General features: G+C 44.6%; 2 protein-coding genes across 3 annotated transcripts in view; one reads left to right on the forward strand and one right to left on the reverse strand.

The window, feature by feature from the left end:
• FBXO10 (F-box protein 10) overlaps window positions 1–990 on the forward strand; it is a 72531-nt gene extending 71541 nt beyond the window's left edge. Inside the window, exon 15 of the transcript XR_011075104.1 lies at window positions 496–990. The gene's annotated coding sequence lies outside the window, so the exon portion shown is untranslated. The remainder of the gene's footprint in view (window positions 1–495) is intronic.
• Window positions 991–2026: 1036 nt separating this feature from the next.
• POLR1E (RNA polymerase I subunit E) lies at window positions 2027–22879 on the reverse strand. 2 transcript variants are annotated; one of them, XM_068552080.1, is made up of 12 exons: window positions 22710–22879; window positions 22039–22142; window positions 20782–20858; window positions 18647–18732; window positions 15012–15070; window positions 14082–14226; window positions 11939–12046; window positions 11211–11307; window positions 9556–9689; window positions 4432–4513; window positions 3522–3633; window positions 2027–2368 (listed from the first exon to the last, which is right to left on the reverse strand). In XM_068552080.1, exons 1-11 carry the CDS (start codon window positions 22783–22785, stop codon window positions 3564–3566), a joined length of 1038 nt encoding a protein of 345 aa, XP_068408181.1. In that variant the 5' UTR covers window positions 22786–22879; the 3' UTR covers window positions 2027–2368; window positions 3522–3563. The 2 variants fall into 2 exon arrangements, with proteins under 2 accessions (XP_068408181.1, XP_068408180.1); XM_068552079.1 differs by having other exon boundaries at window positions 3522–3653.
• Between the last annotated feature and the right edge of the window lie 1011 nt (window positions 22880–23890).

Raw genomic sequence — 23890 nt, forward strand, 5'->3', positions numbered from 1 at the left:
AGGTCACGTGCTGTGATCTAATCACTGCTGGAAATTAGGCCTCAAGGTGTCAAAACCATCAGAATCTAAAAAGTATGCATGAAAACACATTTTAAGCCATAAGCACACTAGGAATTCTTTTCCCAGAGACAGATCAGGATATTATTTTTTTTCTGATGCAGAGTCACATAACTGATTTTCACAACAGCTTAGGTAAAGAAAAACAAGAGGCATTTAGATTTCCTGCTCACATCTCTGCTGGAGGGAGATCAAGTATGCTACAAGTGCCCGCTACCCAGGATCAGATACAAATGGGGACAAGCCAGACAACAGCATGGAAAATGTGCACTTTAAGCCTGGCCTTGCCATAGAAGTGGCTCTGATAACCACATCCCAGTGCTCAAAGAAATATAAGGATCACCTGTCCTGAATGAGTCATCCAAGGCCCATTTTTACCATGTATTCCCTAACAGATGTCCCAGCTGCTGTGTAAACTTCCTCCTTTCTCATTTTCAGAGAGAGCTGGATTCTGTCTTCCTTCCTCCACTGCCCCTGGCCCCCAGCACGAGCACCACACACCTCAGCTGCTCCCACTGCCTCAGAAGAACCTTGAAGAGCTAAGTCTGGGGGACTTCCCTGGTGGCACAGTGGTTAAGAATACACCTGCCAATGCAGGGGACACTGCTTCGATCCCTGGTCTGGGAAGATCCCACATGCCGCGGAGCAACTAAGCCTGTGTGCCACAACTACTGAGCCTGCGCTCTAGAGCCCGTGAGCCACAACTACTGAGCCCGCGTGCTGCAACTACTGAAGCCCGCACACCTAGAGCCTGTGCTCCACACCAAGAGAAGCCACCGCAATGAGAAGTCCACGCACTGCAACGAAGAGTAGGCCTCTCTTGCTGCAACTAGAAAAAGCCCGCACACAGCAACGAAGACCCAACGCAGCCAAAAATAAATTAAATTAAAAAAATAATAATAATAAATAAAAAACACAGATGTTTAAAAACAATTTTTTTAAATAGTCACCTTCTCTTTTAAAAAAATAGAGCTGAGTCTGAGCATTAGCCACATACCTAAGTCTCTCCATGTCATAGTCCCGTTCCTCACAGCACCCCTCTGGACACTGACTTCTCCATCTCCCCCTGGCAGATAAGGTTGGTGGCAGTCAGCATCCCTTCCCATTGGCTTCTGGTATGGCTTCCTGTAACTAGAGGCTGAAACCTATTTCCAAGACTCCCTTGCTGCTAGGATTCTAGTTGCAAATTAAGTTCCTATATATGTACTCAGAGAAGAAGGAAGCAAGATGGAAGCCAGCCTCTTAATCTTTTGGCTGTTTGTGCTGACAAGCAAGGAGGTAGAGCATGGGTACTGATAGCATGGGTGGCTGAACTAGAATTTCAGTGTCAAATTGCCAGCTTCATGAGTTCAAGAAGCAGCTGAATTCAAGTAGCTTCATGAATTCAAGTGGCTTCTTCATGCCTGGCTGGCCACCCCAGCTGTGTTCTTGAACTCAGCAGTTCCAGTAGCAACCTCCTGATTCCCGCTCCTGCAACCCTTTAACAATTTTATAGTACTTTATATCCATGTATTAAACTCCTTTCTCAAGAATATCTAGGACCATTTGTTTTCTGCATTGAACTCTGACTGATTCACTCCCCTCAAAAACGTGGCTTTCAGTGCTGACTCCTGCCCTCTGTGTGGCCTGAGCCAGGCAGAGCAAGTGGGTTAATCATTTCCTCTGATTTGGCTCTGCTCTGTTTCAGCAGTCCGGAACTAAATTAGTCTGTTTTGGCAAGCCCATCACATTGGTGACCTGAAGCCTCCTCTTCCAGCCCTACTGGGCTTTGTCCTCACCACGTACTCCTCCACTGGGCCTTCCACAGCACTTCACATTTCTCTTTATTAACCTTTATCCGTCAGATGTGGTCCAAGGTTCAGCCTGTGAGATCTTTTGCCTCGGCCTACCCCAGGCCCAGCCTCCCACATCCCACACACGAACCATCTGCCATTTACAACCACAGCAACACCAAAGGAGGGAGGTGGAGTCCCATAGGGCCAGCACTTTATATTTCTGCTTGAGACCAGCACAACTGAGATGCTGGCTTCTGGCTTCATACCCGTGCCAAAGCACGGCTTCTTTATCCCTCTTTCTTTACAAATAAAAATGCAAATGGATACAAGGAGTGGCTATGATGTGGCCAAAATGCTCTGTCTGGAAAGCACACCTCTAGGTGATTTTCCTCCGCTTTGACTGACGGTCCAAGGCCTGGGCTGGGGGCAGTGGGATGGACAGGGTGCCCAGTTTGTGATCCTCCTCCCTGCCCACTGCCAGAGAAACCCTTCTTTTAGAGATCTTCAGCCTCATGGCTTTCGCTATCTCCATCATCCTAAGGAACAAACACAAACACATAAAACAAATGGAGAGTCTCCTCAATGTGAACGCTCAGGGAGGCTTGGCAGGAGGGGGCAGCACATTCGTGCTCCAGGCCATGAAGACAGAATTCCCAAGATAGCCACAAGGGGCAAAGCTCCCAGCAGAGAGGCAGACAAGATCCCCCCGAGAGCCATCAGAGTCCCATTTTAATGTGTTGCCATTAGAAAATATCTATATAAATGATGGAAAACCAGGTTATCTAGATCCTACTGATAACCGTTTACTTCTTGTAGCAAGGATTGAGCACTTGCTAGAATTTTACAGACTTCAGGTATCTGTTTCTCTTGTATGTTCAAACTCACTAATCATGAGAATGCCATCTGTGGAGCCCTCAGAATAATCCCTCTCTGGATTGCTAGAAGAGTCCAGATAAGGGTGTTTTCCTAGGCTCTCCTGAAACACCATCAGGGTCCTTGGAGGTCAGATGCTCCTAAATCACTGACAAAGGCCAATATACCCCACAGTTCAGCATCCTGGGAGGCTCTCCTCCCTACTCAGTCTGAATCCCTTCTAGCAGGGCTAGAAAGGGCCTTAAAGGTTGCCACCTCTGCCAACCCTACCAGTCAGGTCAGAGAAGCCCAAGTGTGACATCCCTGCCAAACTGCAGCTCTGCCTTGCCTTGGACAACCCCCTGGCAGCTCCTTCCATCTGACTCTGAGAAAAGTGCTTTATGCTAAGCTGAAATTGGGGTTCTCTTATATAACTTCCACCCCTAGGTTACCCCATCGGGACCATACAGAGTCCCTCTTCCCAGACAGAGCAGTTTGGAGACTGGAGGTTGCTCAGTTACACAGGGGTGGAAGGCTCAGGTTTGAAGCCCAACTATTCCCCTTCTTGGCTGTGTGACCCTGGGAAAGTCACTGACTTCTCTGAACCAAAGATTCTTCCACTGTTTCTTAGCGACATCACTGAGATATTATGACAGATTTGGTACTGTGCCTAGCAAAGCGAAGGCACGCGGTAATGTCTGATTGCCCATCCATTCAATCAATTATTCATTCATCTGAAAACTGTCCCCAGGTCCCTCGACAGTGCCTCATGCTTTCCAGCAGTACCAGAACTACATCAAGGCGCCCTAAGGGAGCTTTTTCTTCTTTTGTGCTCACCTTTTCTCACTGAGCTTCAAGTCCCTCTGTAACACTGTCAGGTCAATCTGGAAGCTGTTTATGTGCAAAGCCAGTATGATCACATAGGCGGTGATCTTTGCCTTCATAGAGTCTGAAATTAAGTTCCGCAAACTGCAAATCAGTGGCAATAAAAGAGAGGCAAAATTAAACTCCGAGATGATTTCTCCAAAAGCAAAGGAAAAACATCCAAGCCTGTTCCCTTATGCATTCAAAATGTCTTCTCATCCCGGGGAGAAGAAAAGGAATTAGAGCAACATCCCTTGTCCCGTTGTGGTGCCCAAGCCTTCATGCACAGTGGAGCAGTGAGCCAATGCCAGTGTCCCTCCAAGGGGACAGAGAAGGCCACACCTTCCCCAGGCACAGTCAGAGCCTCGCACTGGCGAGGACCCTCCCCATCTTCCCGGCCTGCTCAGCAGGGCTGCTGGGAAAACAGTCATCCCAAACTCAGCTGCCGATGATACTTCCAAGCACACTCAGAGCAGGACACACACTGCAAGCAAGTGGCAGGAAGGAAGCCCAGGTGTGCTGCTTGGGGTGCTTTCCTCAAAGTCATCCCACTGGCCTGCCCTTTCCTGCAACACTGCCTCTCTATACAACAGTAGTTCCGTGGACATTAGGCAGAGGTCCTTGGAAGAAGAGTGTGACGTGAAGTCTTTGTTACAGGACTTCCCAGAGCCTTTAATGTGAGCTTCTCCCAAAGGGATAGAGTCTGTACTACAGTGTTGCCTAAACTCACTTGACCCCAGGAGCCCTCCAAATGGCAGTGCCCTCTTCAGCACAGTGTCTCTGTGGACACAGACTGCAATCCAAGCCCCCTCCCCACTCTCACCACCCTCCCTGTCCTGCTTTCTCCTTTACAGGCAGAAGCCAAGAAATCAAGCCCCCTGACCTGCCATTGTTGTAGATCAAGCAGGTAAACTGCTTCAGCAGTTTGGTGTTAATGATGTGGGGAATTCCAGGTCCCAGGGCACCTACAAGACAAAATAGAGTCTGATCGTTTTCTTTCAAAACTCTCAGGACACACCTCACCTACGAGCTGGGAAGAGAGGACAACAGTTGGGCCACTGGAATAAACAGAGGCATGTGGGAAGAGAAGAAGGGGCTTGTGAAACAGAACAGCCACTTTCAAATGAACATGTGCTCAAGTGTGCTTCAGCCTGCAGACCATACATGCACAAGAGATGTTCATGACAGGGTGGTGACAGGAAAGAAAAGCAGACTCCAATGAGGCCTAAAGATACAGAGTTCAAAAGATGTTAGAAAGCAAAACAGATTGTGGAGAAAGCCCAGGGAGAGGGAAAGAAAGGGAGACTGGAATGTGAAAATAAGAATTAAGCAAATAGTGAAAAACATGAATACAGGCATAGCTCAGAGACAATGCAGGTTTGGTTCCAGACCACCGCAATAAAGCGAGTCACGTGAACTTTTTGGTTTCCCAGTGCGTATAAGTTATGTTTATAGTATACTGTAGTCTATTAAGTATGCAACAGTATAAGGTCTAAAAAAAAGTGTCCAATAATTAATTAATTAAAAATGAACATTAAGAAACAATGTCCAGAGGAAACTCGCACAAGCCTCTTAGATAGCCTAATCCACCAGAGGGCAGACAGCAGAACCAAGAAGAACTACAATCCTGCAGCCTGTGGAACAAAAACCACTTTCACATAAAGACAGACAAGATGAAAAGGCAGAGGGCTATGTACCAGATGAAGGAACAAGATAAAACCCCAGAAAAACAACGAAATAAAGTGGAGATAGGCAACCTTCTAGAAAAAGAATTCAGACTAATGATAGTGAAGATGATCCAGGACCTCAGAAAATGAATGGAGGCAAAGATCAAGAAGATACAAGAAATGTTTAACAAAGACCTAGAAGAATTAAAGAACAAACAAACAGAGATGAACAATACAATAACTGAAATGAAACATACACTAGAAGGAATCAATAGCAGAATAACTGAGGCAGAAGAACGGATAAGTGACCTGGAAGACAGAATGGTGGAATTCACTGCTGCAGAACAGAATAAAGAAAAAAGAATGAAAAGAAATGAAGAAAGCCGAAGAGAACTCTGGGACAACATTAAACGCAACAACATTTGCATTACAGGGGTCCCAGAAGGAGAAGAGAGAAAGGACCCGAGAAAATATTTGAAGAGATTACAGTTGAAAACTTCCCTAACATGGGAAAGGAAATAGCCACCCAAGTCCAGGAAGCGCAGAGAGTCCCATACAGGATACACCCAAGGAGAAACACACTGAGACACATAGTAATCAAATTGGCAAAAATTAAAGACAAAAATTATTGAAAGCAGCAAGGGAAAAATGACAACATACAAGGGAACTCCTATAAGGTTAAGAGCTGATTTCTCAGCAGAAACTCTACAAGCCAGAAGGGAGTGGCATGACATATTTAAAGTGATGAAAGGGAAGAACCTACAACCAAGATTACTCTACCCGGCAAGGATCTCATTCAGATTCGATGGAGAAATCAAAAGCTTTACAGACAAGCAAAAGCTAAGAGAATTCAGCACCATCAAACCAGCTCTACAACAGCTAAAGGAACTTCTCTAAGTGGGAAACACAAGAGAAGAAGAGGACCTACAAAAACAAACCCAAAACAATTAAGAAAATGGTAATAGGAACAGACATATCGATAATTACCTTAAACATGAATGGATTAAATGCTCCAACCAAAAGACACAGGCTCGCTGAATGGATACAAAACCAAGATACATATATATGCTGTCTAGAGACCCACTTCAGACCTAGGGACACATACAGACTGAGAGTGAGGGGGTGGAAAAAGATATTCTACGCAAATGGAAACAAAAAGAAAGCTGGAGTAGCAATACTCATATCAGATAAAATAGACTTTAAAATAAAGAATGTTACAAGAGACAAGGAAGGACACTACATAATGATCAAGGGATCAATCCAAGAAGAAGATATAACAATTATAAATATATAGGCACCCAACATAGGAGCACCTCAATACATAAGGCAACTGCTAACAGCTATACAAGAGGAAATCAACAGTAACACAATAATAGTGGGGGACTTTAACACCTCACTTACACCAATGGACAGATCATCCAAACAGAAAATTACGAAGGAAACAGAAGCTTTAAATGACACAATAGGCCAGACAGATTTGATATTTATAGGACATTCCATCCAAAAACAGCAGATTACACTTTCCTCTCAAGTGCCAACGGAACATTCTTCAGGATAGATCACATCTTGGGTCACAAATCAAGCCTCAGTAAATTTAAGAAAATTGAAATCATATCAAGCATCTTTTCTGACCACGCTATGAGATTAGAAATCAATTACAGGGAAAAAAATGTAAAAAACACAAACACATGGAGGCTAAACAATACGTTACTAAATAACCAAGAGATCATGAAGAAATCAAAGAGGAAATCAAAAAATACCTACAGGGAATTCCCTGGCAGTCCAGTGGTTAGGACTCGGCGCTTTCACTGCCGGGGCCCGGGTTCAATCCCTCATCAGGGAACTAAGATACCGCAAGCCACACCACGTGGCCAAAAAAAAAAAAAAAAAAAAAAAAAAATACCTACAGACATATGACAGTGAAAACACGACGATCCAAAACCTATGGGATGCAGCAAAAGCAGTTCTAAGAGGGAAGTTTATAGCAATACAAGCCTACCTCAAGAAACAAGAAAAATCTCAAACAATCTAACCTTACACCTAAAGGAACTAGAGAAAGAAGAACAAACAAAACCCAAAGTTAGCAGAAGGAAAGAAATCATAAAGATCAGAGAAGAAATAAATGAAATAGAAACAAAGAAAACAATAGCAAAGATCAATAAAACTAAAAGCTGGTTCTTTGAGAAGATAAACAAAATTGATAAAACCATTAGCCAAACTCATCAAGAAACAGAGGGAGAGGACTCAAATCAATAAAATTAGAAATGAAAAAGGAGAAGTTACAATAGACACTACAGAAATACAAAAGCATCCTAAGAGACTACTATAAGCAACTCTATGCCAATAAAATGGATAACCTAGAAGAAATGGACAAATTCTTAGAAAAGTATAACGTTCCAAGACTGAACCAGGAAGAAATAGAAAATATGAACAGACAAATCACAAGTAATGAAATTGAAACTGTGATTAAAAATCTTCCAACAAACAAAAGTCGAGGACCAGATGGCTTCACAGGTGAATTCTATCAAACATTTAGAGAAGAGCTAACACCCATCCTTCTCAAACGCTTCCAAAAAATTGCAGAGGAAGGAACACTCCCAAACTCATTCTATGAGGCCACCATCACCCTGATACCAAAACCAGACAAAGACACTACAAAAAAAGAAAATTACAGACCAATATCACTGATGAATATAGATGCAAAAATCCTCAATAAAATACTAGCAAACAGAATCCAACAACACATTAAAAGGATCATACACCACGATCAAGTGGGATTTATCCCAGGGATGCAAGGATTCTTCAATATACGCAAATCAATCAATGTGATACACCACATTAACAAATTGAAGAATAAAAACCATCTGATAAAAAAAGTCCATATCTTAATTAAAAAATACTTTACTGCTAAAAAATGCTAACCATCATCTGAACCTTCAGCGAGTCATAGTAGTGACATCAAAGATCACTGACCACAGACCATCATAATAAATATAACAATGAAAAAGTTTAAAATATTGTGAGAATTACTGAAACCTGACAGAGAGACACAAAAGTGAACAGATACTCTTGGAAAAACAGCGCCAACAGACTTGCTCAACACAGGGTTGCCACAAACCTTCAATTTGTAAAAAACACAATATCTATGAAGGACGATAAAGTGAAGCACAATAGAACGAGGTGTGTCTGTACAGACCCTTGGGTGCCCAATCACAGGAACACGACTGCAAGCACCTTATGCCTAAAACCACAGGTGTCTCCCTCTGGGTTTCTGACTCTGGGTGGATGTGAGTGTGTGGCAGCCACCCATGCCCTGGCGATCGGTGGCATGGGTTACTAGCAGAAACTGACTTGTGTCCCAGTCAGAAATAGCTGACACAACAACGTGCCACAAGCCTTCACAAGCAAGGCCAATTTTTCTTCCCCCATTTTTGTCTAACTGTCCCTTAAAACGTTCATTTGATTTGACTGGATATTCAACTTTGCCTAACACAGAAGTAGTGAATGTTAGCTCTGAGCAATCGTATAATCCAACCCGACCCTATTTTCCAAGGAAAGGGCTTGGTAAGTTCTCTCAGCATGTCAGCAGTACCAATCAGAATCCCACTGTTACACAGTTATAAATAAAGACATGGAAAGACATGTCCATTTCCTCTCTCACTAGAGCTAGTCTAAGAATTATAGACAAATAACAGACTGAAACTAACTAGAATAAAATGTCTATCATGATATGTGCACCCCAAAGTTCATAGCACTATTTACAATAGCCAAGACATGGAAGCAACCTAAGTGTCCATCAACAGATGAATGGATAAAGAAGATGTGGTATACATATATACAATGGAATATTATTCAGCCATAAAATAGAATGAAATAATGCCATTTGTAGCAACATGGATGGACCTAGAGATTCCCATACTAAGTGAAGTCAGACAGAGAAAGACAAATACCATATGATATCACTTATATGTGGAATCTAAAAACATGATACAAATGAACTTATTTACCAAACAGAAATAGACTCACAGACATAGAAAACAAACTTATGGTTACCAAAGGGGAAGGGGGGGAGGGAGGGATAAATTAGGAGTTTGGGACTAACAGATACACAGTACTATATATAAAATAAACAACAAGGACCTAGTGTCCTTGTTGTTGTTCCTTGCACAAGGAACTTTATTCAGTATCTTGTAATAACCTATAATGGAACAGAATCTGAAAAAGAACATATATACGTATAAATACATATGTAACTGAATCACTGTGCTGTACACCTGAAACTAACAATATAAATCAACTAAACTTCAATTTAAAAAAAAAAATGTCTAGCATGGACTTACTTTTCCGCTTAATCACTTTCTGTGCTCGAAATCTGATGAGAGTGTCCAGAAACCATATGCACCGGGCCTGGCGGTCTCGGCTCTCCTCACTTGATGGCAAAGACTTCAACGCTTCTATGACAAAGGAGCAGTGACTAAAACAAGGGAGGGAAAAGGAGGAATGTGTTAAGACCAGCTCTGTCAGGAGCCATTCACTCCTTCACAATGAAAACAGCAGGCACCCTTCACACCTGGTACACAGTCAACAGCTGAGGAAGGGCCATCCAACCAGCTCCTTATAATAGGAGGAGCATGATTTAGTGCAGGGACAGTAAAGGTCTAGATAACAAATATTATACATTTTGTGGGCAACATGGTCACTGCCATTGTAATGCAAAGGCAGCCATCGATAACATATAAATAAATGACTGAAGATACGTTACAATAAAACTTTATTCACAGGCAGTGGGCCAGACTCAGCACTCGGGCCATAGTGGGCCCAATCCTTATGTGGTGGTCTGGAGCACAGCCTCTCAACTATCTGGGTTTGAATCCCCATTCTGCCATGCAATGGCTTGGGCAAGCTTCTGAACATCTCTGCCTTGGTTTCTTCACCTGTAAATTAAGGCCAATGATAGTACCCTTGTCCTACGGGTTTTTGTGGATTAAATGAGACAAGGGAAGCAGTGCTTGGCACATGTAGGAGCTCCATCAATGTTGGCTATTATTTTTACATACTGTTGTTCTACCACTATCAGGATCATGAACTCGCAGCGATAAAAGGCTCTTCAAGATCATCTTTTATCGGCCTCATTTTACATACAGGAAAACTGAGGCTCAGACAGGGGAAGATCACACAGTCCATCAGGCAGATGGGGACTCGGTTCTCCAGACTCCCAGCCCAGAACTCATTCCTGCACCTGCCCCTGAGCCACAATCACATCAAGACAATGAAGAACCAGTAAAGACCACTTCTTTGGAGAGAGGGAAAAACATGTATTTTCCAAGACTTTGGATTTCATTGACCAGTAAAATTTCCAAACGAAAATTGGGGGAACCAACATAGGGTTGACAACTTTTTATTTTCTCAAGATAAAATTATTAAAAGAAAAAACTCAAAAGCAAAAAAACCTCATCATCATTAAAAAAAAAAACTGTTTTAAAAGCCAAAAAGTGGGGGTGGGGGGGTGGGGGGAGGAGAGGAAATCATCTCTGAATTATTTAAAATATACTATATTTAAAATACATAATTTAACTTTAGAAAAGCTCACTCAGGACATCACCACAGATAAACCATCACTTCAGCTGGCACCTACTCCCAGGCCAGCACTTGGGCCACACCAGTGACAATCGGCAACAGCATAACATTGGCTGGGGGGGTGGGACCGACACAGGTCAGCTCCACTTCCCAGCCCCAGACTACAAGGCCTCACCACCCTCTGCCCAGTCACAGGTTCCACGTACTCACAGGCCAATTCTCTCCCTTGAAAGCCACCCACAGCCTTGGGACAACAGGCCTGGGAGCTCAACCATTTGAGAAAACACTAGCTTGTTCATGTTCAAATGCTGAACAGACGTATATCCTCACTGACTAACACCCAAGGTCTGCTTCATGTCTGATTACTGTTGTATCCCAACATCACTCCCCAGACATTCCATCTGCCCAAGTCGGGTACCTGTTCTCTTCAATCATCTTCAGTATTTCTTCTGAGGTGACATTCCTGAAAGCTTCAGATGGGCTCTGAAGAGCGTCATACTCCGCAGGGGAAAGAACTAGTTGTAGGTCAAGAACAACCTGACCAAAATGGAAACATCCAACTAGCTAGATCATCTTATATCGGCCACATTTTACAGATGGGAAAATTTGAGGCTTAGAGAGGGGAAGATCACACAGTATGTCCGGGCAGAGCTTCAGGACTCAGTTCTCCAGGCTCCCAGGCCAGAGCTCATTGCCTGCCTGGGCTTTCTGCCTTCTCTTATCACAAAGCCACTGCAGGGACTTTCCATCTGACTAGAACCACAAGTACGGAAACTCTACATTCCAACCCTTCTTTATAAAATCAGTCTGCCCTAGACTTTGGGCACTGGCCAACTTAAAAGTCGTATTTTGACTCTTCACGGAAGGTGACCCCCACAGGGCTGAACCGTGGGCATTCTGCATTTTGCTGAGGGATGGGTTTGAATCCCAAGGCCGGAGAGGCCACTGCTGCAGCAGGTGCCTCAGCTAGTGAGGGAGCCTCGCTGACTTCCCAGCAATAGCGCTGGGGCAACTGCAAGAGTCTGGGGCGAGCTTCTATGAGCATCACAGGACCACTGACACCCTCAAGAGAGCCTGGCCATGCCACTCCTGTGAGCATATCCCAACCTGGGAAATGAGGTGGCGTTTCTCTCACAAAAAGGATACGGTCTTCAAATTTATACACGTCTTCAGGCTTGGCTGCATCAGCGTGGCAGGGAGGGAGGTAGAGGGAGTCATCCTGCAAGTCATCGTGGATGGCGTCACTGACCAGGGCTTTTCAACAAAGGAAGAGTCAGTGTCAGTGTCACCCTGCTCGGCTTCAAGTTCCCCCACACTCTGCAACCCGTGCACTCAAGATCATCATCGCCTGGAACCCCCTCATCTGAACTTCACAAATTGTCAGTGAAAAAGAAAAATCAAATTATGAAGCTAACTATCACACAGGAATAACCATGTAAGAATTAAGTATGTACACAGACAAGAACAGAGAAGAAAACAGGAAAATTATAATAGTTGGTCTTGTAGAATGATGGGAAAATGGGTGAATTATTTTTCTTTTTAAATGTCCTTTAGTAGCTGAGAGTAAACTGAACAAAAAAAACTGAAAAATTTACTTAGACATTAAAGTATATCTTTGACTAAATGGAGACATGTTTCTATGTGCCTGGATGGGAAAACATAATATTATAAAGATGCTGATTCTCCCCATATTAATCCCAATTGGATTTTGAGAGAACTTGACAAAATAATTCTTAAGATCACCTGGAAAAAAAAAGCATGCTACAGGACTTCCCTGGTGGTGCAGTGGTTAAGAATCCACCTGCCAATTCAGGGGACACGGGTTTGAGCCGTGGTCTAGGAAAATCCCACATGCCGTGGAGCAACTAAGCCCGTGCACCACAACTACTGAGCCTGCGCGCCCTAGAGCCTGTGCTCCGCAACAAGAGAAGCCACCGCAATGAGAAGCCCGCTCACCGCAAGGAAGAGTAGCCCCCGCTCACCACAACTAGAGAAAGCCCACGTGAAGCAACAAAGACCCAACACAGCCATAAATAAATAAATAAAGCAGCATGCTACAATAACCAGTACATCTGTGAAAAATAAAGATGGAGGATAAATTTGCCCTATCAGACAACAAACTGGAAGGTGAGGCTACTACAATCAAAAGGACCTGATGCTGCTACAAGAATAGCCAGTCAGAATGATGAGCGAGAACACAATTAAGAATGTGGCAGGGGCTTCCCTGGTGGCGCAGTGGTTGAGAATCTGCCTGCCAATGCAGGGGACACAGGTTCGAGCCTTGGTCTGGGAAGATCCCACATGCCGCGTAGCAACTGGGCCCGTGAGCCACAACTACTGAGCCTGCGCGTCTGGAGCCTGTGCTCCACAACAAGAGAGGCCACGGCAGTGAGAGGCCCGCGCACCGCGATGAAGAGTGGCCCCTGCTCGCCGCAACTAGAGAAAGCCCTTGCACAGAAACGAAGACCCAGCACAGCCAAAAAATAAATAAATAAATTAATTAATTAATTAAAAAAAAAAAGAATGGTAAAATGATACAGATGATTTTTTAAATCATTTTTTACAAAAGGAAAGGATGGAGTTGGGGACAACTGGCTAATCATTTGGAAAATATAAAATTAGGTTTATACCATAGACCAAAAAAAAAAATCATCATTAAATTGTAAATGCAAAAAGTTAAACTGTGAAAGTACTGAAAGACAACATAGGAAAATATATAATCATCGGGTATGGAAAGATTTTCTAAAACTTACTAAAATTCCATTTTAATAGAAAAACTGCTCTCATATATATATAACTTTCTCTTATGTTCTTATAATGCATTTGAACAATAAACACGTTACACATTTTAAATAATATAATTTAATACTCAAGCTGCTGAAGAATTTAGGAAAAGAAAAAGATCCAGTGACCTCAAAGTGTCTCTAGAGGCTAGCTCATCATCATCACATCAGCCTTTTTGACTAAAACCTCCCTGTAACTCACAGAAACTTGAGGCCGTCTCCCTCCTCTGTGCCCTGCAGGCTGTAGCCCTGGCACCAAGGACACAGAGGGCACATAACCGTTCCCACGTCTGTCTCCTCTACTCGACTGTGAGCTCACTGAGAACAGGCCATGTCAGATGTTTCTTATGATTTCCAATCTGTTCCTAAGAAGGCCCTCAGGGAGAAGCAGGAAGGAATCCAGCCCTAACTCCCATCACTTCCATCTGTGGGGCAGGTGAAAGATCTCAAGAGAAGGGAAAGCTGTTTCTACCAGCAGCCTCTTACCCCAAGTTCCAGCTGCTTACCAGTCACACCCTTTGTATCAATTATACTCTCTGCAGCTTTAGCCACTGCACTATTCAAAGATTCACTGCCAACTTTGTTCATTCTCCTGGAGTTCAGAGCCCGCTTCTGTTTGGTGGTACCAAAGGCTTCAATGCAAGAATCCATCTGTGCAAAAGACAAATTTGGTCACTGGGAACAGGCTGAGCACTGTTACTCCTAGCTGTGTGACTACGGGTAAACAGCCTCTCTGAGCCATTAATACCACTTCTGTAAATTGGGTTGACTCATACCTAACTACCTCATAGGCTTGTTTTAAGAACCAAAAGATATTAAGAGATTTGAAGTACTTGCTTTATAAACTGTAATGAGCTATTTATAAATCAACAGTGTTTTCACCTGTAAAATAAAAAGACTAGACTTAGGGTTGGTAAATCTGGGGCACATGGCTTACCGGTTTTCCAATCCTACACCGAAAACAGACATTACTAATAGATCGCTCACTCTCCCTCTGAGCCTGAAGACAGCTTCACTCCCCTCCAGGCAGCACTGGAGACTCAATCAGTTTGCCATCCTGGGGTGAGATGAGCTTTGTAGGAAGCTTCTACATTGAAAATCCTAAAGTTTACTTTGTCTTGATGTGAAGTTTCCAGGCTTCCAATATTTTCTGAAACTTGGATTAAATCCTGAAAATAAGTGTTATGCTACAGCCCAGAGAACCAGTTTCAGACACTGGCACAGAGCTGTGTATAGCTGCCCCAGAGAGGAGGTCTGCAGTCTGTGAGGCCAAGGAGGCCTCTGCAAGTAGGAACTGTCCAGAGAACCACAGACTGAATGAGCTGGGAGCAGCTAGGGAGACCCCTGTGTTCAACCAGCTCATTTTACTGATGGAGAAACCCAAGGCCTGGAAGGAACTCGCTTTAGGTCTCACATCTTAGTTCTGTCATACTTACCTTTTCTCTAAAAGATTTGGTGTGACTCTCTAGTGTCGATTCACTCTGAACTGATTCATCTACAAAACACAAAACAAAAACAAAGAAAAGAAAGCAAACTGTTAAGGCCTACAGACCGTAATAGTGTTTAATATTTGTTTAACAGTTAATCTAAGAAAAACAGATTTCTTTAGTACAGGACTTCCCAGAGCTTAACATGAGTGTATACTGTGAACATTTAGTATGAAGCTTCAGTATACAGTTAGAGGATTTGGAGAATAAATTAGAGTCAAGTGAAGGGGTCATGGATCCAAGCCCTTCATTTCACAAATAAGGAAACATGAGGCCTCCAGGTGAAATGACTTGCCCCAGGCAATGCAGAGATGGGATTAGAAACGAAGTCCTCCGCTCTTCCCAGTATATAGTTCTGCCCTCCTTGTAAAAGACCTAAGGAGGAGAGATCAAGAGGGGGACCTGGAGCTCACCTCCCCCAACAAATACATCAAAAATACATCTACATGTGGAACAATTCTCACGGAAAACTAACTAGAAACCGGCAGAAGAATTCCTATACAACCAAAGCGTGCTGATGTGTATAAAATGGATGACTAATAAGAACCTGCTGTATAAAAAAATAAATTAAATTTAAAAAAAAAGAGAAAGATTTCCACGTAACCAGGTAGTAGGGTCGGGACCCCCCCACCCCCCGCCCCGCCCTGAGAGGGATCTGAAAGGAAGAGAAGGTCTGCATGGGCTCACTCCGCACCACAGCTTGGTACAGGATCTGGGCCAACCAGCCCCTGGAAGGAGACTGGGTCTAGCAGCTGGGGAGCAGCCCCTGCCCCTGACAGGGTGTTGACAGCCATGGATCAGAAAGGAAGGACCACCTCACACACTCCTTGGGCTTTAGACCCCCAACACCAACCACACCCCATATCAAGGTAATAGCGGCCACCACACCCTGAGGACATTCCATTGTGTATGTATGTAAAATTGTTCATTAATTTCTTAATTAAACACATTTTTGTTTTTATATGTAAAGAACTTGTAAATATTGGTTTATTCTAGCCATTATACATATATACACAATGGAATACTACCCAGCCATAAAAAAAGAATGAAATTTTGCCATTTGCAACAAAATGGATGGACCTGGAGGTCACTACGCGTAGTGAAATAAGTCAGACAGAGAAAGACAAAACATTTTTTTAAAAATACCAATGAATGTATATACAAAACAGAAACAGACTCACAGGGCTTCCCTGGTGGCTCAGTGGTTAAGAATCCACCTGCCAATGCAGGGGACACGGGTTCCAGCCCTGGTCCGGGAAGATCCCACATGCCGTGGAGCAAGTAAGCTCGTGCGCCACAACTACTGAGCCTGCACTCTAGAGCCTGCGAGCCACAACTACTGAGCCCGTGAGCCACAACTACTGAAGCCTGCGCGCCTAGAGCCCGTGCTCTGCAACAAGAGAAGCCACCACAATGAGAAGCCCGTGCACCGCAACAAGGGTAGCCCCTGCTTGCAGCAACAAAGAGCCAACGCAGCCAAAAATAAATTAAAATAAATTAAAAACAAAAAAACAAAAAGAGACTCACAGACACAGAAAACAAACTTATGGTTACTAAGGGTGTGGGGGAGGTACAAATAAGGAGTATGGAAGTAACAGATACAAACTACTATACATAAAATAGATAAGCAACAAGGATGTACTGTACAGTACAGGGAATTGTACCCAATAGCTTGTAATAAACTATAATGGAATATAATCTGCCAAAAAAAAAAAATATATATATATATCATATGCCATACACCTGAAACAAAATACTGTAAATCAACTATACTTCAATTTTTTTAAAAAGTTAAAAAAAAAATTTTTTTTAAGACGTAAAAGCAGGCATAAACATGAGGTATGTATAATTTACATGAAGCTCTGTAATCTCCCACAGAGCATTCATGTAAGGGGCAATATAATCTAGTGGACAGAAGCACAAGCTCTGGAGTGACCGTGCCACATTTAAATCCCAGGTCTCTCATATACGCCAGCAGTACGATCCTGCCAAAGTCATTTAGCCTCTGGGCGAGGTTCATCATTGATTAAACAAAAGGAATATAATACCTACCCCACAGGATTGTTATGTGAAGTAAATGACGTCGTGCATTGAAAGTGCTTAGAACAGTGCCCAGAGCATAGTAAGGACCCAATAAATGTTGTGCGTATTTTGATATATGCTGGTTAGAATTAACCAATATTTACAAATTTTTTACTTGTAAAAACAAAAACGTGTTTAATCAACAAATTAATGAACAATTTTCTTTGCCTCCTCAGAATATAGAAGAGCATTTGGCGGATAACTTATGTGCAGTTATATTTGTTTGCAAAGCAGGGAATTCTTAACCTAGAGACTATGGACCCCTAGGAAATTCACAGCTGGGCTTTGGGATGCAAGATCCCTTTAAAATTATATGCAAAATCTCACATTTTTTGTAAATTCCGTATGTTTCTAGGAGTTAGGTCCAGGTCCTTATGAGATTCTCAAAAGGGCTGAGACCACTGCTTTGAGAAAATGAAGTTATTAGAACTAATGCCTCTGAAGGTATGAAGCAGATTCACAATGATCCTAAGGATCCTTATCTAACTCCCTCCCCTACCATGGTTCTCAGTATTTAAGATTTAGGAACAGGAGCCCCTTGAGTTTGACCCTCTTATCTATCATTTTGGAAGATCCCACTCTAGCCCTGAACATTCTAAAATGCCAAAGTGGAGAAGTATTGTAACTTCTCCCAGTGGATTAGAGAGAAAATGGATCTCTTCCCAAATTAGAAAGTGTAGAGACTTTGCATCGACCTGGAAGTTACTGTCTAACCTGTAAGCAACTTCTATCGTCTACCAGAGATTCTAAAACCTCTACTCCAGGGCTTCCCTGGTGGTGCAGTGGTTAAGAATCCACCTGCCAATGCAGGGGACACGGGTTCGAACCCTGGTCCAGGAAGATCCCACATGCTGCTGAGCAACTAAGCCCGTGTGCCACAACTACTGAGCCTGCGCTCTAGAGCCCGTGAGCCACAACTACTGAACCCGCGTGCCACAACTACTGAAGCCCATGCTCCGCAACAAGAGAAGCCACCGCAATGAGAAGCCTGCACACCTCAACAAAGAGTAGCCCCCGCTCACCGCAACTAGAGAAAGCCTGCACACAGCAACAAAGACCAAACACAGCCAAAAATAAATAAATAAAATAAATAAATTTTTAAAAAAAATTTTAAACCTCTACCCCCAACTAGAACAACTAAAAATTAAGAAAGGCCCTCGATGGAAAAGAATATCATATATGCCCTCCAATACTCTGCTCTGATCAGTGCTCAACTTGCTTTAACTAAGATTAGTTTCCTGATCTTAAGTCTGTAAACACTGTAGGGACAGATCTGTGTCTGTTTTGCTATATTCACAGCCCCTAACTTGTGCCTGGAGCATAGTAGGTCATCAATAAATATTTGCTGAGTAAAAGCACTTTTAAAACTTTTTCAAATGGGAAAAAAAGAACTTTTAAAAAATAGCTACAAAATGTATTTTACAAATCAAAAAGTCAAACCGACTCATCCAGCAAACCTAAAATATTCAGCATTTCTTTGAGCCTTCATGACTAGGACCTACCGGAAAACAGCGGCTGCATATTGAACAATTCAGCATCATATACTTCCATTTGGCCAGAGGTCTTGTTCAAAATTCCCACAAAGTGCCTGAATAAAGAAGGAATAATACCAGTGACAATGGATTATTCAAAAGGTATTGTTTATACAACCTCCTTTTTTCCACTTTAAAGTTCTCAACCTTCTTTCTGCCCCAATACACCTGAGGAAGACATCACTTGCTCATGAGTAACAATAATCCCCTATAGCAGCCAATTCTCTGCATGGGGAGGGAAAGGAGGAAAGGGTTCATGAAGAGGGCAGCGGGGGGCGGGGAGCCACCAGGTGATTCTTGTAGCTGATCACATTTGGGCTCACTGCTGTAGTGGGAAACCCTTCTGGAATATAAGAATCTGGAATTAAACACTACAATTTACTGCACGTATAAATTCTATGGAGGCAAAGACAAGTAAGACCTCGGTAATTATGAGAAGACCAGTTTAAACTAGAAAATCTTTGTAAAGGGATGATAAAAGTTAAAAGTTTCAAGCATATACACACTAATCTGACTTCTATCAGGGTGGTTCAGGGGGGACCCTGAAAGGGGCTTGTTTGTGATTCACTGATGGCTACCTTCACAAGGACACTGCATTATGCCAACCCCTGACACTTAAGACTGTTCAGGCTGGACAATCTTCACTGTACCGAGGAGTAGACTGGGGGTCAGTAAAGGGCAGAATTGCCCCAAGTCAGTAATCTTTCCAGAGCTAGACAGAAATTCTGGAGCCTTGGACACTACCAAATCCTTTTCTTGTAGTTAGTTCCAAGGCAGACTTCTGGTAAACTCTGGCCTATTGATCACACATTCCAAATTAGTGGAGACAGCTGCCTATTGGGAACAAGATAGTTTATAAGCAAAGAATACTGCGAGTTAATGATGTGGTCAGAAATAACGAAGGTGGTCAAAAGGTACAAACTTCCAGTTATAAAATAAGTAAGTCCTAGAGATGTAATGTACAGCATGGTGACTATAGAAAATAATGCTGTAGCGTATATTTGAAAGTTAAGAGAGTAAGTCTTAAAAGTTCTCATCACAAGAAAAAAATTTTGTAACTATGTGTGGATGTTAACTAGACACTGTAGTGGCCATTTTGCAATATATACATACATTGAATCATTATGTTATACACCTGAAACTAATATAATGTTATATGTCAATTATATCTCAATTAAAAACAATTTTGGGGACTTCCCTGGTGGCACAGTGGTTAAGAACCTGCCTGCCAATGGGGGACACGGGTTCGATCCCTGGTCCGGGAAGATCCCACATGATGCAGAGCAACTAAGCCCGTGTGCCAAAACTACCGAGCCTGCGCTCTAGAGCCTGTGAGCCACAACTACTGAGCCTGCGTGCCATAACTACTGAAGCCCGTGTGCCTAGAGCCCATGCTCTGCAACAAGAGAAGCCACCGCAATGAGAAGTCCGCACACCACAATGAAGAGTAGTCCCCGCTCACCGCAACTAGAGAAAGCTCGTGTGCAGCAACAAAGACCCGATGTGGGGCTTCCCTGGTGGCGCAGTGGTTGAGAATCTGCCTGCCAATGCAGGGGACACGGGTTCGAGCCCTGGTCTGGGAAGATCCCACATGCCGCGGAGCAGCTGGGCCCGTGAGCCACAATTACTGAGCCTGCGCGTCTGGAGCCTGTGCTCCGCAACAAGAGAGGACGCGATAGTGAGAGGCCCGCGCACCGCGATGAAGAGTGGCCCCCGCTTGCCACAACTAGAGAAAGCCCTCGCACAGAAACGAAGACCCAACACAGCCATAAATAAATAAAAAGTAAATAATAAATTGCCATATCTTTAAAAAAAAAAAAAAAAGACCCAATGCAGCCAAAAATAAATTAATTAATTTACAAAAAAATTTTTTTTAAGATTACAAATGAATGAGGTTTTCAGGAAATTAAACAAATGTAAGTCACTTTTCAATTTCAGGAATGTCTACATGCTGGTGTGAGGGCCCCGGGGTCTGGGAACACAGGAACTTGGTAAATCTCTCTAGATTTCCCCCACTGCCCCTAAAATAAAGACAGAGAAGAGCAGTGCCAGTGCCACCACCCCCCCCCCCCCGGCTTCCCACAATCCCTTTCCCCTGTCCCTACCTGCAGAGAGTGTTGCATTTCAGGGCTCCAGTCCCAAAATTGTTTCCCACATAGGAAAGTCTGTCTGTTTCAGCTGCCTAAAATGTAGAGGCGGGGAAAGCTCCATTACAGCCAATGTTGAAAGATAGTAAATATCTTGACTCCCTTTTCCACGTTTGCAGAAGCTTTAGAATCCAAACCACAGGTGGATTAGAACGAGAGCCTCTTTGAGATGATCCAGCTCCACTATCTCTAAGTGAATCTGGGGTATCCCTGGGGGAAAGGCAAGAGGACCTTTGAAAAGTCCCAGGTAGTGCTGGCTTCTAGCTGGTCTGAGAAGTTCTTGGGGGACTTGGAAGATGGGCCCGGGGCTCTCAGCACTTAGAGGCATGCAACAAAATGATTCTGCAGACAACCCCAAAGTCCAAGCCCTTCTTGAACCTCTTTGCTCTCCTCTATCATGACTGCTCCTTATATGCTCTCAGGACCGTGGAAATGGTTAATTCACTCCTCAATCAGAGCCAAGCTTTCCTGCTTCCCCATGTTTGTCCTGGCTATCCTCTTCACCTGGAGTACTAACTTCAGCTGTTAAACCCTCCTCCATCCTTCAGGGTTCAGCTCCCATGCACCCTCCCCCAGGAAGACATTCTAGCAAGCAGAGACTTCACTGACTGAGCTCACTCTGCCCTGCTCTGTACTCTCTCTCCCAGGGACCCTGAGCTTTATCTATTTCTGTATGAGTGTCCCTCACATCCAGTTCTCACCTCTCTAGAGCAGTGCTTCTCAACCCAGGGAATTACCCCTCTGGGGATATCTAGGCATGTCTGACAGTCTGTTTGCCACAACTGGGAGGTGCTCCTGGTAGCTAATGGGTAGAGGCCCGGAAAGCTGCTAAACATCCAGTGCTGCACAGGAGAGCCTCCACATCAAAGAATTATCTGGGTCAAAATGTCAATAGTGCTGAGGCTGAGAAACGCTGCTCTGGAGTACGAGCTCCCTCAAAGTGGTGCCAGCTCTCACTTAGCTCTTTCCCTAGCAGCTTACAGCCCAGGGCCACAGTGGGGCTCAATAAATGCTTGTTGAATGAACAAATGAATAAAAGGCTAGCACTTCACCACAAGTGTGAAACTCAGTGGAACCTGTCCCCATACCCCAGCCTGCTGGGGCTCAAAGTTGCTATCCCCCCTTTTCTCCACTCACTCCCTCCTACCTCCACCCACACCCAGGAGGCCTCCTGAGGCCTGAAGAGTGGAGGCAACGGGCCACGGCAGCACTTACCAGGATCCGCTGACTCCTCTTTCTGGGGTTTGTGGAGTCATTGCTCTTGTACAAGGTAAAGCGCATGTTGCCTGGATTCTGTAGCTTCCCGTTGGAGAACTGGACTGTAAGATTGCAGCCCAAGAATGAGATGAGAGCACAAGAGTATGGTGGGGAGGAAATGGACTGTCAACGGGAGGGAGTGACTGGAGGAATGGGTATGGCAAGGAACCCAGGTCCTGACCCAAAGGGGGACTGAAGGAGGTCCTGGTCCAGGTGGCAAGAGGGGCTGGGGAGGGGCTCTGACAGGAGGGAATAACTAGGGGAATGGGGCTGACTGAGAACACCTCGGCCAAATCTAGAAAGACAGAGGGAATTCCTGGCCAGTAGAGAGAAGGAAATAGAGCAGGTGTGAGACCTGGTGGGTGAGGAGATGACGGGCTCCTGGGTACATACGGCCCTGGAGAGGGGGTAACTGGGATTTCCTCATCCAGGTGGGAGGTGGTACCAGAAAGACGGTGCGATGACAGAGGAGCCCTGGCGGAGCGCCAAGTAGTGGGGGAGACTATAAGGGATCTTGGCCCAGCTGGGAACGGGCACCCGACGGATGTGGGAAGTGGAGGGCTGTAGCGGTACCGAGGCGGAAGGGGAGGAAGTTACGGGGAACTCTGCTCCAGCTTCGCAGTCTTTACCCAGTAGAGCTCTCTGGCTCTCGTCGGGCTCTCCACAGTACAGCCACCTGGCACTCGGCAACACCTCCGCCGCCATCTCGCCTCTCCAGACGCCAAGCCCAGTAACTAAAACAGCCGGGGCCAGTAACGCGTTTAAGCACACGCGGAGGCAACGCTCCGGGCCGGAAGAGGCGTGGCCTCGCCGAGCACCGCCCTGCACGCATAGAGACTCCGCCCCCAGCAGGCACCGCCCCGCTCTTTCCCTGAGCTCGGAGGAGCGCCATCCCCGCCCACTCTTCGCCCCGCCCCTCCGCGCGGAGAGGCGTGGTCTCCATCCTCACCCTGTCCCGCTCCCTCCTCCGCCGGCCTCTCCAAGGCGCAGCACCTGATTGGCCCAGCATTCGGCCTGCGCATTTCAGGCTGGGTATCTCTAGGGTGAGTAGCGCATAAAAGTCTTGCCTAAACGTTGTGCGGGGTTTCTTCCTCAGCACTGTCTAGGTAGGGTATGGTCTATCTCAACTACGGTGTAAATATGTCTTACTAAGATCTGAAAGTCCGAGTTCAAATTTAGAATTCTCTGATAGGCAATCCTTGAGCTCCAGCTAAATGTGGCGACTCGCGGAGAACAACAGTTCTCCAGGACCTCATTCCACACACCTGGACATCAGTCCTTAGGCCCCAAAACTTGGTCCACAGTCCTGTAAACAGCGCCATGATCAGTTCTCGGGTCTAGACGTGCATACTGTGGCTCAATCAACCCTCCGAGGATGGACCAGGGGGAGAGGCCCAGCAGGCTCAAGGATTCTGGGGTGAACTAGAAGGGAAACCTAATCTGATGGGCATGTCCCTTCATCCCTGTGGATTCAACCCTCCCTCCTACATGGGGAGTTATTAGAACAAAAGGAGGGTCAAAGCAGGGCCTGCAGGGCCTTTGAGCATGGACCCAAGCCAGGGCCCCTTTTGCCCAGTCAAAGGCAAATACTGTTGAAGGGAAAGAACCGAGTTGACTAATCTCTGTTCTCCAAATTGCCTTCTTTCGAGACTCATCCTCTCCCCCGACACATACCTCCAACACGATCCGAATAACCTTAACACCTGAGCTCCCCTTTGCCTGAGCACATCACTCTTTTCTAATTACTCAATCTCAAACTTACAAAAACATTGCAAGTACAGTGCAAAGAACTTTTTTTGCCCTGAACTTT

This window comes from Eschrichtius robustus, chromosome 10 (genome assembly GCF_028021215.1).
Source record: "Eschrichtius robustus isolate mEscRob2 chromosome 10, mEscRob2.pri, whole genome shotgun sequence".
NCBI lineage: Eukaryota > Metazoa > Chordata > Mammalia > Artiodactyla > Eschrichtiidae > Eschrichtius > Eschrichtius robustus.